Source organism: Netta rufina, assembly GCF_964035555.1.
Source record: "Netta rufina genome assembly, chromosome: Z".
Classification (NCBI taxonomy): Eukaryota; Metazoa; Chordata; class Aves; order Anseriformes; family Anatidae; genus Netta; species Netta rufina.
The window spans coordinates 76,753,552-76,769,763 of record NC_140126.1 but is presented as its reverse complement, the minus strand read 5'-3'; the positions used below and the strand labels follow the sequence as shown (position 1 = coordinate 76,769,763).

The 16,212-nt window shown below is 45.6% G+C and overlaps 1 protein-coding gene across 3 annotated transcripts in view; it reads left to right on the top strand.

The window, feature by feature from the left end:
* ARB2A (ARB2 cotranscriptional regulator A) overlaps nucleotides 1–15,333 on the top strand; it is a 256,989-nt gene extending 241,656 nt beyond the window's left edge. For all 3 annotated transcript variants that reach the window (XM_084304787.1, XM_084304788.1, XM_084304786.1), the window contains one exon: nucleotides 13,977–15,333. In XM_084304787.1, coding sequence (XP_084160913.1) covers nucleotides 13,977–14,119 — 143 coding nt within the window. In that variant the 3' untranslated portion in view covers nucleotides 14,120–15,333. The remainder of the gene's footprint in view (nucleotides 1–13,976) is intronic.
* Nucleotides 15,334–16,212: the final 879 nt, after the last annotated feature.

Here is a 16,212-nt window from a genome sequence, read left to right as displayed (position 1 = left end):
CTTCAGAGCAGCTGTGGGCCAGTTTTGGGTGCCAGCTTCTGGGGACTCTTCACTGAGCCTATGCAAATGAGACTTTTCAAAGGCTTGTGACGAGGCAGAAAGCTGGGTGGTTTTTCATGGGAACTGCAAAAGGACAACAGGGACCATACCTTCCAAATTGCAGACTATTGCTGTGAAGAATAGACACGCAGGAGCTGCTCAGTGAATTTCTTGTAAGGCTTTCTTTTCTTTTCTCTTTTTTTTTCTTTTTCTTTTTTCCCCAACAGGGGCAAAACATGTTTTTCCTCAATCTTATTTCCTGAAGTGACTAAATCCTTTTAGTTGAAACATAAAAAAAAATAATAATAATCAGCCTGAGGCAGAAACAGAGCATGGGAATTTTCATCCCAAATACTTAGCTTGGCAAAATTTATAAGCAACTGAAGACAAGCTCTTATAATGGAAACTATGGAGATCCCTAACTACAAAGGATCTACTTGCTTAACACACAAAAGTCAGATAGGAATATCTCCATGACCCATTTGGGATACTAAACCCAATTAAAAAGTATCTGCTTTTCATATTTCAGAAAGCCACATTAAGCAATGGGTGTCCTAAGGAAGCATTTGGTTTTAGCACTTCCCAGCCCGTACCAAAGCAGTTGCATCTATTTGATTTGCTAAGCTTGTCTGCCACAGATTTATTTGATTCTTTTTTTTTTTTTTTTTTTTTTTCTGAACCGTTTCTGTTGTGAAACTTAATTTATGTACCAGCGTGTACATCAGAAGTCCAGCTCAGCCAGTGCTGTGCAAGGGCAGCGGCATGGTCCCCTCAAGGTGCTTCCCTATTAAAGGAAACAGAAAATATGGAAATTATCACAGTTGAGGTGGTTGTTACTCGGATCAGTGACAGAAACCCTGGGCCATGGGGCAGATGCCATCATGGTCCTGCCCCAGCGGGGGCATTTTGGCACATGCCAGGGATGCGGTGCAATGGTGCATGGGGGCTCCTTGCATGGAGGGGAGTCACTCTTCTCCCCCAGACCCGAGCAGGACCCCTGTGCACAGAGCGAAGCCTGGGGCAGTGTTTTCTGAGCAGGGACTGGTTTTCCTGGCTTCACAAAGGAGCGATCCATATGGGAGCAAGCCCTGCACGTCCCCTTCCTTTCCCAGCTCGGAGGCAACCCCGTAGGCCTTCAGTGGAAAATCCACTGGGGGCATCTGGAGATGTGGAGGATTTGCACTGCAAGGCTCGGTGAGGTTCCTGCGGGGAGGAGCAGTCACGTAGTGCAGCTACAGAGGCACAAAATGTGAAGCATTCATGTCGTTTTGGTACTGGCTCTGAAAAGCGTGTCAAAACAGATGGGTATGTTGTTGACGGAAAGCGCGTTGCTTTTTAGTCAGTCATAGATTCCCTCTTTTTGCAAAAGACTGAAAAAAATATTTTCTTAATTTAATATAGCAATATATCGTGGTTATTACATTTCATTTATCCCTAGACTAATGGGGAATGCGCTATATATATTCCAGCCACGGCGCAAGTTTTCCTTAAGTGCTTATATATGAGCTCCCCTCCAACTTCCCTCTACAGGAGATTTAGTTTTCATATTAACTCCTTGCAGGATCTTTTATGAGCAGTGACTGTCAAACTGTGCTTGTCTGTGCATTTGTGCATGCTGATATTGTTCTCATTTAGACAAACTTCAGCTCCCACCTCAATCTTGTTTTTCCCCATGTCGTTTTTTCCCTAATATATCAACAGTTGTTTTAGGCTTGTTTTGAAAAAACAGCCTACAGTGTTTTAGACAAACCAAGCCAAATTGGAGCAATAAGTATTAAAAGATATGCACAGGGCACAAACAAAAGAATTCCCCAAATGTATTTTAGTGATTTTCTTCCTGCTTTTTTAATATAATATTTGTGGGCCAACTGTGGCAATAACTGATAATTTTAATGCAAGATGACATAATTCCAGTTCAGCAATTCTTCAGAGAGAAATTACCCTGACAACTTCTTTCCATTCTGTCTTAATTTTATAAAAAAAAAAAAAAAAAAAAAAAAAAAGAGATTCTCAATGTAAGGAAAAGAAAACAATTTGAAACAAGTTTTGAAACTCATTTAAATATTTCATCTCTCTTCCACTTCCAAATATACTTTCCTGGCAGGTTCTTGCTTTTTCATTTCCAGTTCTTGAGGTTTACCATCTTTCTCACTGAGAGAGACTAAACTCAAGTTTTCTTCAGCACCCACTGAACTCTTGGCAGAAGATCCCTACCATGACATGAAGGATCTTGCTTGCTTTTTCTGTGAGCCTGACTTAGGAGCACCAGTTCTGTCATAAGACTCCACATCAGAAGGTCAATTGTTAGGTCAGGACAGTATTTCAAAATGAGAATTTGCATTTGGAAATGCACCAGGGTCATTAAGCTTTGCTATTTTCTCTCTCTCTTTTTTTTTTTTTTCCCTCTCTCTGTCTGGTAGGGAAAACAAACATTGTTCCTTCAGAATGGAGGTGACTATGTCAGCTAGAAGATAGCTTTGGAGCTTGGTGGCATTTTTATATATATATATGAATGGCAGTAGCAAATCAGTCCTCATTTTGGAATAAATATGGTCTCCCAAAGGGAACTTATTTAAGTGTTGAAGTGGCTACAACCTTTTCAGCTCTTCGATTGGATGATGAATACCGTGTTAGCAGAAAGGTGTGTTTTGGGGGCTGCTTTCAGGCCCGTTGTGCTTCTCCCAAGGTTGCAAGGCAGGACATGACCTGCAGTTCCTCCAGGAGAAATCCACATCTGTCCTTCCCCATGCTGGTCCCTGGGTCCTGATGAGCTCACTCCAGCCACAGAAAAGCCAGAAAAAAGCAGAAAAAGACAGAGCAAGAGTCTTCCATTTTTAAAGGGTTTATTTTTTTGTCTTTTTTTTCCTCCTTCCACCACAAACTTGACCTTTCCACGTTCATCCCAGGCTCTGTTGCTGGTGGCAGACCAACCTTCCATGCATGTGCCCACCTAAGAAAAGGGGATTTCAGGCAGGGCATTGGTGGAGGTCATCCCCCCTCTGTCACAGTATGTGTTCTCATCTCATCTCAGGTACAGTCACCAACGTCTCCCCTCCCTCCCTGATGCCCTATGCTTTGCTGTGCTCTTGGTGCAGCTCCGTGGTCATTAATCTTGAATGTTCCCTCTGATGACGTCTCCAAGGTTAAGTCATGGGAAGTGCAATGTTACTCAGCTTAGTTAAATCTAGTGTAATTCACATCTGCAAAGCCTCTGCAAATTAGTGCTTAGTCTTAAATTGCTGGTTTCCACGCTACGGACACTTCAAGTATCAAACACCAGTTCCTGATGTGTTATGAATTAGGGCGTGGAAGCCTGAAGTCCATGAGACACACGCCAGAAAAACTCAAGTTTCTGAGTGTCTCTGAGGCAAATATGCAATTAATTTAGTTTGTGACACTAAACAGCTGAGATGGCACCCGAACAGAGCATTCCTTCCCCTTTGTTTGCGGTTCCAGCCCAGATGCTGCAGGTGGCCGTAGTGGTTTTGAGCCACAGTGCTCACCCACTTCACATCAACTTCACGTCAACGGGACTGTGATGGGTGCAGACCTGTATTGATTACTGGGACTTGCAGGAGAGAAAAAATCTTTGCGCTTCAGATTGGTTATAAATTATAAATAGCATCTCCAAAGGCTGTGAGTTACAGAAATAGCATTCCTCAGAGACAGCAGTATGTAAAGCTGCCGTGGGAGAGGTTATTAACTTCATGATTGCAGCACAGCTGTACTTGACCCACAACAATGATCATTGCCCATGAAATCTCGTGGTCTGGGTTCAGTCCCCTGCCTTTCTCAAGAATGTTCGTTCGCAATGACCAGCAAAGATCATGCTTACATAAGAAGGTTAATGCTGACTGTATCAGTGTGAATTCACTGGTGAAACAGCGCTGTCTTCTTCCCACCGTAGCAATTTTTTCACAGTTTTTCTCCCATAGAGTTTTTTTTTTTTTTGTAATTACTTGGTAAAATTCAAATTTTAGCAGAATGAACAGAGAACCTGTCCATGACTCCAAAACTTGAATTTTAAAATCTTTTTTGTTATGCTTTTTTTGCATTCTGGTAGCCCAGCTCTATTTTCCAGGCATTTTACAAACACAGATGTGTTTCCTTTCCATGAAGTCACTAAAAACTGTACTAAATTTCCCATGAAACCATCATTCTCACATAGAAGACTGACTGCTCATTTGTCGTAACATTCAGGGTAGGGCTGTTGTATTGTCATGGACGTGCCCTCATTTTTCTGTCCCACCACTATCCCTGGGTGGTAGGTGCAGCCTGTGCCCATGTTTTTAAAAAACCTGGCAAAACCATGTCTCAGTCTCTGTTTTCCAGTGAGGTGTTTTCAAGGAGAAGGTCTGATGAGAACAGTTTGAAGGAAAAAAAAAAAAAAAGGAATTAGGAGCCATAAAGACTGGAGAGATGGTCTAGATGGATGGATGAGATCCAAGAGGAATTAAGGGACATCTGGTGGGCAAGGGTTTGGGAAGAGCTGTGAGGTGGGCAAGTTTGGGGGGAGGAATTCAGAAGTTCCTCCTGGACAAACAGGTGTCTTGAACAGAATTAAAATGGGGAAGGAGTGAAAAGAAAGTTGGGAAAAAAAGAAGGATTGAAGAGGGCATTCCTCCCTCTGAGGCCTGTGTACGTACTGAGCATTACGGAGGGGCCTCTCTATCTGCCTGAGACCCATGAAAGCATTTGCCCTGTCAAGCCTGAGGTGTTTCTGAGCATATACAGAGGCAGTGCTGTAATAAGGCACAAGCTCTAAGGTCAGGCGCAGAGGTGTCAGTGGAGCTTAGACACCTCGGGGGGCACTGAGCAGCTGAATCAGGATGCTCAGGATCATTTGGGTTTAGGCTGTTAAATTTCACCTCTTGACACAAAGAGCTAAGTCCTTTCTGGCAGCTTGTGGCACCTGGAGCAGGTGTCCGGCAGGAGAGAGGGTGGATGTCCCCATTGCTTGCCCTGTTCCCACCCTCCAGCAGCCACAGACAGCAGGATTATGGATGTGTTTTGCTCAGCTTTCCCTCAGGAGCACCGCCAGTGTCTCAGAGGCAGTGCATCTACATTGATGGGGTTTTCTTCTTCACCAGCACAAACTCAGCCAAAAAAAAAAAAAAAAAAAAAAAAGACCAGGAGACCAGGCAGAGACTGGGAGCTGGTGGAGACACCATGGAGGGGTTGCGTTGCATTGTGTTGACTTGGGTTGGATTGGGTTGGGTTGGGTTGGGTTGGGTTGGGTTGGGTTGGGTTGGGTTGGGTTGGGTTGGGTTGGGTTGTTTCCTTTCAACGGCAGGGCTTTTTTACAGTGATGAGTGCTGTGTGAGCACCAGTGGCAGGAAGCACAAGACTGAGTTGCCTCTGAACTTAACTGTAAAAGTACAGTACATAAAATGCTGTTCCTGCACCTGCAAATATAGTCTGGGCTCATGTTGACTGTAATCCTCTGCCTACAAAGATACAACAGGACATTATAATCCAAGCAGAAATTTCAGAAAACAAAAACCCTTTGAAATGCTCCTTATTATGAACATTTTCCACGAGGGGGATGGGGGCAGCAGGAGTTCATTTATGCACTACAGGCTTACGACATTTGAATTCAGATTCTTGCTGAAATCCTAAAAGCACTGGGCATTTGCTGCAGCGCTTCATGGCCCATTTGTTCCTTCAGCACGGGGCCGTTTCTGTCCCTGGAAAGACCTCCTTCACTTCCGTGATTGCCAGTGTTGGCATCCACACCAGTTCTGGCACGTAAGGGGAGAAAATTATATTCAGCTGTTTTACTTTATAATTGCTTTTTTGCAATTGCAGGTCTGTGCTTATCCTGCTGGTGATTAAGGGCCCTCTTCCATTTTTATTAGGCAGGGTGTCTTTACCGTCACATAATGCAGGATTTTAAAGCACTGCCCTTCCTCGCTGCTCTGGGTGCAAGCGCTGCCATTTCCACAGCATCGCCTTGGCTGCGTGCGTGCCTGGGAGCGCCAAAGCCGTATCGGCTCGTGCTCATGCTGCTGGTACAGCTGTTCCTCGGGTGATTTACATAATTTCATTTGCTTGGTGGGTTTTACAAATCTGCGATGTTCTTCACTGAAGGAAGCTTACATCAGCATTTTCTGAATTATTTCCAATAATTAATTCTCCATCCGGATGTTTGATGGTACAATTACTATTTAGGAGCAAATAATCGTAAAACACCATCACAGAGAGTAGCTATTTTCTAAGCGCCGGTCCTTTCACACACCCGGTCCTGCTCTAATCAATGAAACTCCTTGCGTAAGTAGTGCTCTCCCACGTCAGCAGAGCTTGCCAGCAAGGGGTGTAACTTCACATCTCCGCCCTGTAAGCACTAGAATCACTGAAAAGCTTCGGGATTTTGGAATAAGCTCAGATTTTTAAATCTGCCCTGCAGTATTTCATTTGGCATGAATTAAATGAGCACACAGGTACTGCCGTGATGTGGTGTAAATGTCAAGTGCTGTGCATGCACTAGGGCAGCATTCTAGCCCCAGTCTTGGCTGCTGCCCATCCCCTAAAGCACAGCAATGGTGAGCACAGCCGCAGAAACCCCTGTTGGACTTTCCCTTGGGAAGCACAGGACAAGGAGAGGCCACTGACTGCTGTCACGGTGCGGCTGCGTGTTAAGAGCCATCGTGTACATTGGTGTTTCCCAGGTTTATAACTTGTGGGAGCCTCGAAGCTTAAATATGGGTATTATAGAGGTCTCCAAAGAAGCCAGGTGAATGAGTGTTCTTGGGAAGTGCAGGGTTTTTAAACAGGTAAAAACTTCATTTACTTATAACTTTCCTTTCCCCGATGGAGAAAATTATGTTTTTCAAATACTAACTACTTTGTGCTCGTGGGTACAATTTTATAAAGTTGGGTGTTTTGTTTTGTTTTGTTTTCTAATTTATGATAGAAGAAAAAGAACCTACATCTAAAAAGTTTACGCTAATGTGTATTATCAACAGGTTTCAGAGCTATGATGTACCATGCAAATAGAATCAGTGCTACTGGTTGTCTAAATACAGCTGGTAAAATCACAAACTATTAAAAAATAGGGCTGGATGGAAAGAAACTCAAGAACATGTGCAATTTTTCAGGTATACCTGTAATATTCCCAAGAGACTGTTGCCTGACCCATTGCTACTTAATGCAATGAGATCCTGCAGCTTCCATAGGTGCTTTCTCACCACCAAAATACCTTCTGTGATGTAAAGTGAACTCCCCATCTCATATTTGACAGGCAAGGAATATTGATGTTCATATATAAATACAGATAGATGTAGAAATGTCTGTAGATGGTGATGATAGAGATTTGCATGTAGGTGTCCATATAGAAATAGGAATAGGACAAGTTTGCTGCCCAGGACCAGTCCCTTAAAACCACTGGGTTTCTGAAACTCTTCCATCTCTTTAAATGCCATTGATCATCCTGCACCTTCAGCTGCTAACCTGTTTGTGATTCCTCCTGTTTGTAACGCAGTAGCTCTCTTTTCCTTTTTATAATGCATGCTCAAAAGAAAATGACTTGACCTGCACTCAGAAGCGAGCGACCTTACAACTTTGGCTTATTTGACCGGTTAGTGCTCAGAGAAGCAAACAAATGACCCATGCTCTTGGGACTGCCCTTAATATTTAATGAACAGTGGTGGAAATGATGGCTGCAGTGGTGTGTTGGCTCCCGGTCTCTTTCTCACTTTGCAAACCTTGCTCTGACTCAGCTTTTGCACGAGTCTTCCCATCAGTTGTGTGCAGGGTGAGAGGAGGCTGTTAAATATTTTGTTACCTTTCCAAACCGCTTGCTGCTTCTGATTATGTGCTGTAAATGAGGAAAAAAAAAAGGGGGGGGGAGGGGGAGGTTCAGAGGTAATCATTGTTCTGGGCTGGTGGGATTCTTGCTGCTCCATTTCTGTCATTCTAGTAAAGATATTACAGATAATAAATGTACAACAAAAGTAAACACTGTTGTCAGTGTCACAGGAGGTAATAGCTAAGCATAACATGCCTTAGTATGTGTAGTCTGTTCTCTGGCATTGCCAAACAGCTTCCCACGATTTTTCTCACACGAACATTCCATCTAAAACAACTTACTGTGGGACTAAGCCCTCTACTTAAGCTGTATTTCATTCCTCCAGCTTTGCCTGGTTCTTCCCTCATGGTTCCTCCAAAGAATTCATTTCCCTACCAAGACACTTCTAGATTATTATCATGTCCGTGACTCCACAAACTATTACATCTAAGCCAAACTAAACACACCAAGGTTTTGTTCTTTTGTGCATGTGTGGTTTTATTATTAATAATAATAATAATAATAATAATAATAATAATAATAATAATAATAATAATAATAATAATAATAATAATAATACAGAAATCACTGCTTCCATTTCATTAATTGGTTTATGACTTCTCTCTTAATTTTGCTTAAGCTTTTAACACTTCTTCACCACTGAGATGTCCAGAACTGCATATGCAGAAGCTCTTAAGATCATCCTTTCTCGAACCTCTTGAGCTAATGGACTCTTCCCCAATTTTTTGCTGAAGTTCTTGTGCTCCCTGTCAGATGTGCATAATGATTTTAAACAAATACATTTGTTAAATCTCCTGATAAAACAACTGATGATGCTCTGATCTCCTGATGATGATCTTCTGTTTTGGGGTTTCAGATCTGGAGATTTACTTCAGTAGAGCAAAGCAGTCACAGCAGCCACAGTAATTTCTGCAAAGCACATTTCACTTCCTCTGTGCAGATCCAAGGGACCCTTCTCCAAAAATAGTAAATGCAGAAACTTTATGAATTAAAAATAGTTAAACCTGTCACTCTGGATAACGTCTGATGGAGTCAGGGGTTAAAAAGTTAAGTTCCTGGTTAGAACTCTGGGAAAGGGAAGAGCATCTGAAAAGACGGGTGCAGCAGGTAGGATACTGCTTTTCCTGATGCACACATGCAGGTTTGGACAGCATCATTGCATCATTACAGCATTACACAATGGCATACATTAAGGATCAAGACTCTGTGTGTGTAGATACCGTGACACGGAAAGAGAGGCCTTTCCAGCAAGGCCTTGTGAACTGCATTCACCTCCCTAGGCCAGAGGGAACATGGATCATCATCTCTTTGTGCGTTTGGCATTGCTCGTCTGTGTTGTGGAAACACAGAAGCCCTGGAGGAGGCCTTGGCAAGGCTTGGTACAGGTGTGGCTCAGTGCCTGGGATGACAGACGTAGCAGCGAGGGTCCTCCCGGTGTGGCTCCCACTGACGCCAGGTGGAAGCTTTTCACTATGCAAGGTGCTTCATGGAGAGCTGTGATGCTGCCTGCTCCATCAGAGGCTAAATCCTGAGGTGCAGAGCACCCTTAATTCATTTCAAAGGCCATGGTGTTGCAGGAGGAACTGCTGCCTCAGGGGCCGGAGCCAAGGCCAGCATCGCAGCTGGTCTCAGCGGAAAAACTTCCCAAGCAGGAAGGCCTGCGTGGCACCGGGGTCACCCACTCCGTGCTCACACGCAACACGATGCCATCTCGGCAGGCACCTATACAAGCTCCTTTTTTTCCCTCTTCCATTTTTCCTGCCCATTTAGGCTCCTGTTATTAACTATTTTTGTTTATATTATTTTTTTTGTTATTGTTGTTATTGCTGTTGTTGTTGTTAGCATTAGTATTGGTGTCAATATTAGTGTCAGTATCAGTACCAGTATCAATATTACTATCAGTATTAGTATTAGTAATTATTGGTATCAGTATCAGTATTCATATTTATTAGTATTAGCATTAGTATTAGTATCAATATTAGTATTAGCATTTATTAGTATCCGTATCAGTATTAGTATATTAGTGTTAACATTTATTAGCAATAGCATTAGCATTAATATTAATAATTTGAATTTGTATTCATATTAGTGTTAGTGTTAGCAGTATCAATATTAGTATGTATCAGTATTAGTATCAATATTAGTGTCAATATTAGTATTATTTCTTCTCTCTTCCTTCTTTTTCTTCATGTCCTCTTCTTTGTATCACCTGCTAATTCATCCAGCTAACTAATAAGTGCTACCATTATTCTCTCAGATCACTAATAACCATGTTTAGAAGACATAAGTCCTAACACCAATCCCTCAGCGACACCACAGCTCTGTTTCCAGCCCTGCACCACACCTATTATTTCTCTTCCAAAGCCCTCTAGCCAGCCCCCAAGAAGCTCAGACAGCCTCAGCCCACCCAGAGGCAAGGGACCAGAAACCTGTGGACACTGTGGTGGTCGCCACGGGCATGGTGGGCATGCAGGAGGCAAGGTGTGCCGCGGTGGTGGCACTATGCTGCAGGTGATGCCCCACATCCCTCCCGCACTTGTGGTGTCTGACTGGGCTGTGCAGGAGGATGTGGTCATGGCCCTGTCTTCTCTGCCTGCTAGATTCCGTGGTTCAGTGAAGTGGGCGAGTTCATTTTTTATCTGTTCTTGTGAAATCTGAGCCCGTTTTGTTCTACAGCTTCTGTTCTCCTCAAGGCACCTGCGGGGTTGTTTTTTTTTTAAATGTCGATCTCTTACTTTAATAATATTCAAAGGTAAATATTATGTGTGGTGATTTCATTTAATCCTTCTTTTCTCAAATTAGCATTGTTTTTCTTCCTCCCCCCGCCCCAGTCCTCTGGTGCCTACCTGATTGTGCATGAGTTCTCAGAAATAATTGCTAGTAGTTCAGCAAGTTCATTAACTGGTTCCCCGAAGACCCTCAGATGCATGTCATCCAGACCCGGTGATTTGTATATTAAATTTTAGCGAGTATTCCCTCACCTGATTTTTTGTATCAACAACTGTATCATCAAGCCTGCGTTATTTCCAGCTGTCAGTATCTCTTTCTTGCCGTGCGTAAATTGATTCTGAAGCCCGTTCGCTGCGTTAGTCATTGCTCGTTTTCCCTCCTGGTTGCTGGATCCGCCCTCGCCTTGGCGCTGCTCCCCCGCGGTGCCCTGAACTTGACACAACACCGTTTCCCCTGCCTCCTTCCACACCAGCAGCCAGCAGGTCAGTCCTCTCTCAGACCCTTGGCTGCTCCTGCATTTTGTCCAGCAATGCCATACTGGTGCTCCCTCAGCTCCCGTTCCTATGCGGGTCCTCGGGAAGCCCTTGGGCTGCCCCTCCGGGTCTTTGCGGAGTCAGGAGGGGCAGGATCAATGGCTGTGATTCTTCAGCAGCAGCAGCCTTGGCTTGTTTTAGGATGTTCAAGCTGTCTCCCACACTTGGCGGCCATCATATGTCCTTTCATTGCACCGTGCTCCTCAGATTTTTCCGAGAATGAATGTCGTTGCCTAACCGCATCGTGCAGTTTATAATGACAGCCATCGAAATTAGCAGGCACCAAGAGGATATATACCTTAGAGTATCTCGGCTGTAGTACAGCCACCTCGTATTACCCGACTCTCACAAACGGTTCTTTCAATCAAAAAATAGATGGCTTCTCATGCATTTAATTTAGATTTGTCTACTGCTAAATACACGATTGAGATTGCATTCATCAACGATATTTTTTCTCTGGCGAAAGCCTTATGGCCAAATCTGTCATCACCCTGAGGACATAACTCCTCTTCCTTCTGTCTAATTTTCCAAGCCTTCGGTATATAAATCATAAATGCACAGTCTGTGCAGTGTTAAATTTTTAGGGCTCTCCCTTTAGTAGTAGTTGAATGTGAATAAGTAAGGACAAAATTTGACCTTTAAATGACTGTAAAGGGCCAAGGCAGTTACTTGGCAAGCTTTTCTTATTGCAATATTAATCAAGCAAAGAATCATCATAATCCCAGAAACTAAATAGCCATTGTAGTGATTTTATCACCAGGGAAATTGTTCATCTGTCAGTGAGATTGTTACTAGGAAAGGGAAAATAGGAAGTGTTAAAATTGCTTTAGACCGCTGAATCATTGAGTCCCTCTAGATTCAAAGCTTGAATTGTTTTTTGAGAGGGGTGGGTTGAGAGGGGTTGCTACAGGAAAGCTTTAGGTTAATCAGTTTCAGTAACACCAGTGAATGTGAGCCTGATCTCTCTTGAGGGAAGGAGGAGAGTGCATGGGAGAAGGCAAGGCTGAGAAAGGGAAGGGGAGGCTTCTGAAACTTATTGTTTTGCCATTTTTTGTTTCTGGATGGCCCTTTCACAAAGGAGGAATGTTGTTGATGAGAGAGAGGCAGAGTGAAGGAAATGGGGAGAAAGAAAGAAAGAAAGAAAGAAAGAAAGAAAGAAAGAAAGAAAGAAAGAAAGAAAGAAAGAAAGAAAGAAAGAAAGAAAGAAAGAAAGAAAGAAAGAAAGAAAGAAAGAAAGAAAGAAAGAAAGAAAGAAAGAAAGAAAGAAAGAAAGAAAGAAAGAAAGAAAGAAAGAAAGAAAGAAAGAAAGAAAGAAAGAAAGAAAGAAAGAAAGAAAGAAAGAAAGAAAGAAAGAAAGAAAGAAAGAGAGAAAGAGAGAAAGAGAGAAAGAGAGAAAGAGAGAAAGAGAGAAAGAAAGAGAAAGAGAGAAAGAAAGAGAAAGAAAGAGAGAGAAAGAAAAGGAAGAGAAGAGTGAAGGAACATAATGTGACACAGGAGTGCAAGGAAGCCCAGCAGCAAAGGAGCACCCCTCCATAAAACCCATGCTTGTTCCGTCACCCTGCAAATGGTGGGATGGATTCGGAGGTGGGGAGTGTTTGAGCGAAAGATGCCCCAGGAAATTTGCACTAGGTGTCACAAGCTGTCTCCCTAGGACAAACATGGGAGATGGGGGTGTGGGAATGTGCGTCTGTGTGCAGCGTGCTTTGCCTTTGTAGGCAGGCGTCTCTTTGTGTGGGAAGCAGTCAACTCTCTGCAGAGGGTTTTTTTTTGGGGGAAATCATGGGTTGGTTGCCTCTGGGCATGCAGGGGAGGAGAGGCAAATGTCCAGGCCTCCACCGGAGGCCTCCTCACAGAGGCGCCGTGCTGAGGACATGCATCCCGCGAGGATGATGAGGGTCTCATGGGGGCACCACAGCGGCGGCACTGTGCCCAGCATCCCTGGAGGGTGGCATCCCCTCCAGGGCCATCCAGGGCCACCGTGTCCTTCATTGTTGTCACCCCCAGATTGTGATGCTGTCACAAAACTGTTGCTAAGCAACAAATGTGGTTACCGGGTCTGAGCGAATAGCTGAAGGGGAAAGCGAAGTGTTGCACCATTGTAGAGTAACCATAGCAATGACCTACTATTACAGACTAAAGAATTATCATTAACAATGTTAAAGTATCAAACGGAGGCCCAGGATCCAGAGACTTCCCGGCAGCATCCCCGCATAATTGGGTTATCCAGGAAGAGATCCCAACTCTTCCACCACGTTTGGCTCCTCGTCTCCGCAGGAGGGGGGCGTGCATCTTGGTTTCATTTGGGGGCTGTTTTGCTGCCTTTTATTTTTTTTTTTAATAAAGCAAATGTGAGAGGCATTCAAGGAAATGCTTGCAAAGTAACAGAGGTTCCCTCCAAAACGATGAGGTATGATTGAATTTGTGTGTGGGTAAGTGGAAAGGCTCCTGTTTTCTGCCCGCACATCATGTATGGGTTCATCAAGTATGGGTCTGCCGAGGAAGGCAGTGCTGCTAGGGTCTGGTGTCCCTTCTTGGTCAATACACATGTATTGGGCCAAAACACATGTACTGGGCAAAAAAGAAAAAAGAAAAAAAAAAAAAAAAAAAAGAAAATGGGACAAGGTGCTCCAGATCTGAAGAGCAAACGTTTCTTCATGGAGGTAGTGCTGTCACCGTGCTGCAGGGTCCTCACCTTCCCAGTCCGCAGGGTCTGCGACTCCCACACAAGCATGGGTGTGGATATGGATGCGGATGTGGATGTGGAAATGGATGTGGATGGTTGCTGTTGCTTCTCTGTGGTGCCCCGGGCACAGGGCCAGCCGCGGTGTGCAGCATCCCCCGGTCACTCTGTCCCCTCTGTTCTGCAGGTACGGAGCGCCACGAGCTGACCTCCTGGAAGAGCTTCCCATCCATCTTCAGGTTCTTCAGCGAAGCCCTGGAGGCAAAGAACAGCTCGGTGAAGCCGACCCCGACGCGGCGCTCCAACAGAATAAAATACGAAGAATTGTAAAAGGAGGACGAGGGGGAAACCTCTTCACTGCTTGCTTCCTGCAAGCAGTCTCCCAGCCCCTCATTAGATTGTTTTCTTCCTAGAGCACAGGGTCGTGATGTATACATCTAAATAGCGTTTTGCATTATTTCTAGATGAGTGCAACTGTCAAAGCAATATGGGTTCACTGGTTGTGCTTCCTGTGGGCTGTAACTTGGATTTCGTGCTGCCCATCAGCACGCAGATTAAGGCTGACAGTGGTACTGCACAGTGCAGCGTGGTGCAGCTCTAATTGCCCTGACATAGCCCTGCACCAGGCTGATGCCAGAATTTAACAGCATCGTCGTGGTCCCATTGCCTGCAGGATTTTTGCTGCTTCCTTCTAGTTTGAGACAGAACAAAACACAAATTACTCTTTTCTAAAGAGGGCTCTAACTCAGAAGTGCTAACAAGCCCGTGATTTCAGTAGTGATTTCAGAGTCAGTCGCCTTCTCTTTCTCTGGGACCAAGTGGGATCAACTCTTCAGTCTTTCATTTTCTGCCGGTAGGAGGGTCGAAGAAGTTTGGTCCCGATTTATGGGAAAGCCCCTTTGTTGTAGAGATTTTCTCCTCCTGCCGGATCAATGGCATTATCTGTGGATCTTATCTTCCTTTTGAAAGCTCCACTTAAAAAATGCCTATTCATTAAATGCCTGAATCACACTGTGAAATATGACAGGAAAAAAAAAAAAAAAAAAGAGAGAGACAGACAAAAAAGAAAAAGGGGGCACATTTTCCCGTTTATTTTTAAATGCAAAGATGCTTCCGTTTTGATACACCGGATTTGTAATGACTTGCTGTCCCGTGGCGATCACCGGGGCCTGGGCTCCCTGCTCACACCGTCCCCACCCGGGCTGGACCCCCTTGTCCCCCCCTTGTCCCCCCTGTGTCCCTCCTGGGTCCTCCTCAGGTCCCCCCCGGTCCCCCCACCACCGCCCTCGGTGCCGGCAACTTTCGGCCGTGCATCCCGAGACGTGCCTGACAGCGTGCCCGGCCTGCGAGCACGCTAATTAAGCTCTTTTCGTTTTGATTATGCGAAATTAGAGTGATCTAATTTTTTTTTATTATTATTCACTGGCCGTGCCGGCCTCGCCTCCGATGTGGTTAGCAGCGGGGAGGCAAAAAAGTTGCCCGTAGGTTCGGGACCCCAGCTCGTGGGATGCTCCCCGTGGTTCACCTGGGGGACGGGGATTATTTGGGGGAGGGGGGCCGGTACCTCCGGGTGCAGAGACCCTCAGGGGTGCACGGGGCGGACGACTGGCCAGTTTTGAGCCGAAATCCTCCTTTTTGCGGGGTTTACCGTACCGGGAGCCTGAAGCTTGGGGGGGGGCGGGGGGAGGTGGGGAGAGGGGGGAGGTGTGCAACAGCCCCCGGCCTTTCCTCCCCGGTCGGAGGACGCATTTGGGGTTTCTGTGCTCTTCCCGGGGAGTTTTGACCTGCACCGGGGGAGGCAGCGAGGTGCCAAGCGTCGCGGTGACGGATTTATTTGAAAGTTTTTGGGGAAAAAAAAAAAAATCTCTGCTTGTAACAGCCGCCCTTTTCTCGGGGCTTTTCCCTACCGCGCCTTCGCCTCGGGTTGTGCTTCTGTAAGGAACTGCGAAGCGCAGGGGGTCCCCCCGAGGACTCCGTGCCAAAATAAAGATGAGCTTATCCCGCCTCCTGCGTCCCAGCGCCGAGACCCCCCGCAGGTACCGCCGGGGGCTGCTCCCCGCAAACACATGAGTTCCCCCACAAAAGTCCCCCGTGGGGTGATGGACCCGGGGGTGCTCCCTCACCCCCAGCCCCCCGTGCCATCCTCACTCCCCCACACTCCGCGGGGTGCGCGGCCCTCCCCACCGCCCTGCATTAATCCCGATTAACCCCGGCGTAAAATAACAGCGGTAATAAGACGGGTGGAGCCTGCGGGGAGGTTTCGCGGATGCTCGGCGGAGCTGCGGACCCCCCTGGCCGGGGAGGGACCCCCGGGGGGCGCGAGCAGTGCTGCACGGCCGCGCAAGATGCGCGGGATCTGCGCGGAGGCGCTGCCGGCGTCGATCCGTGCGGAGAGGTAACGGCGAGAGGGGCGGCCGGGGGTC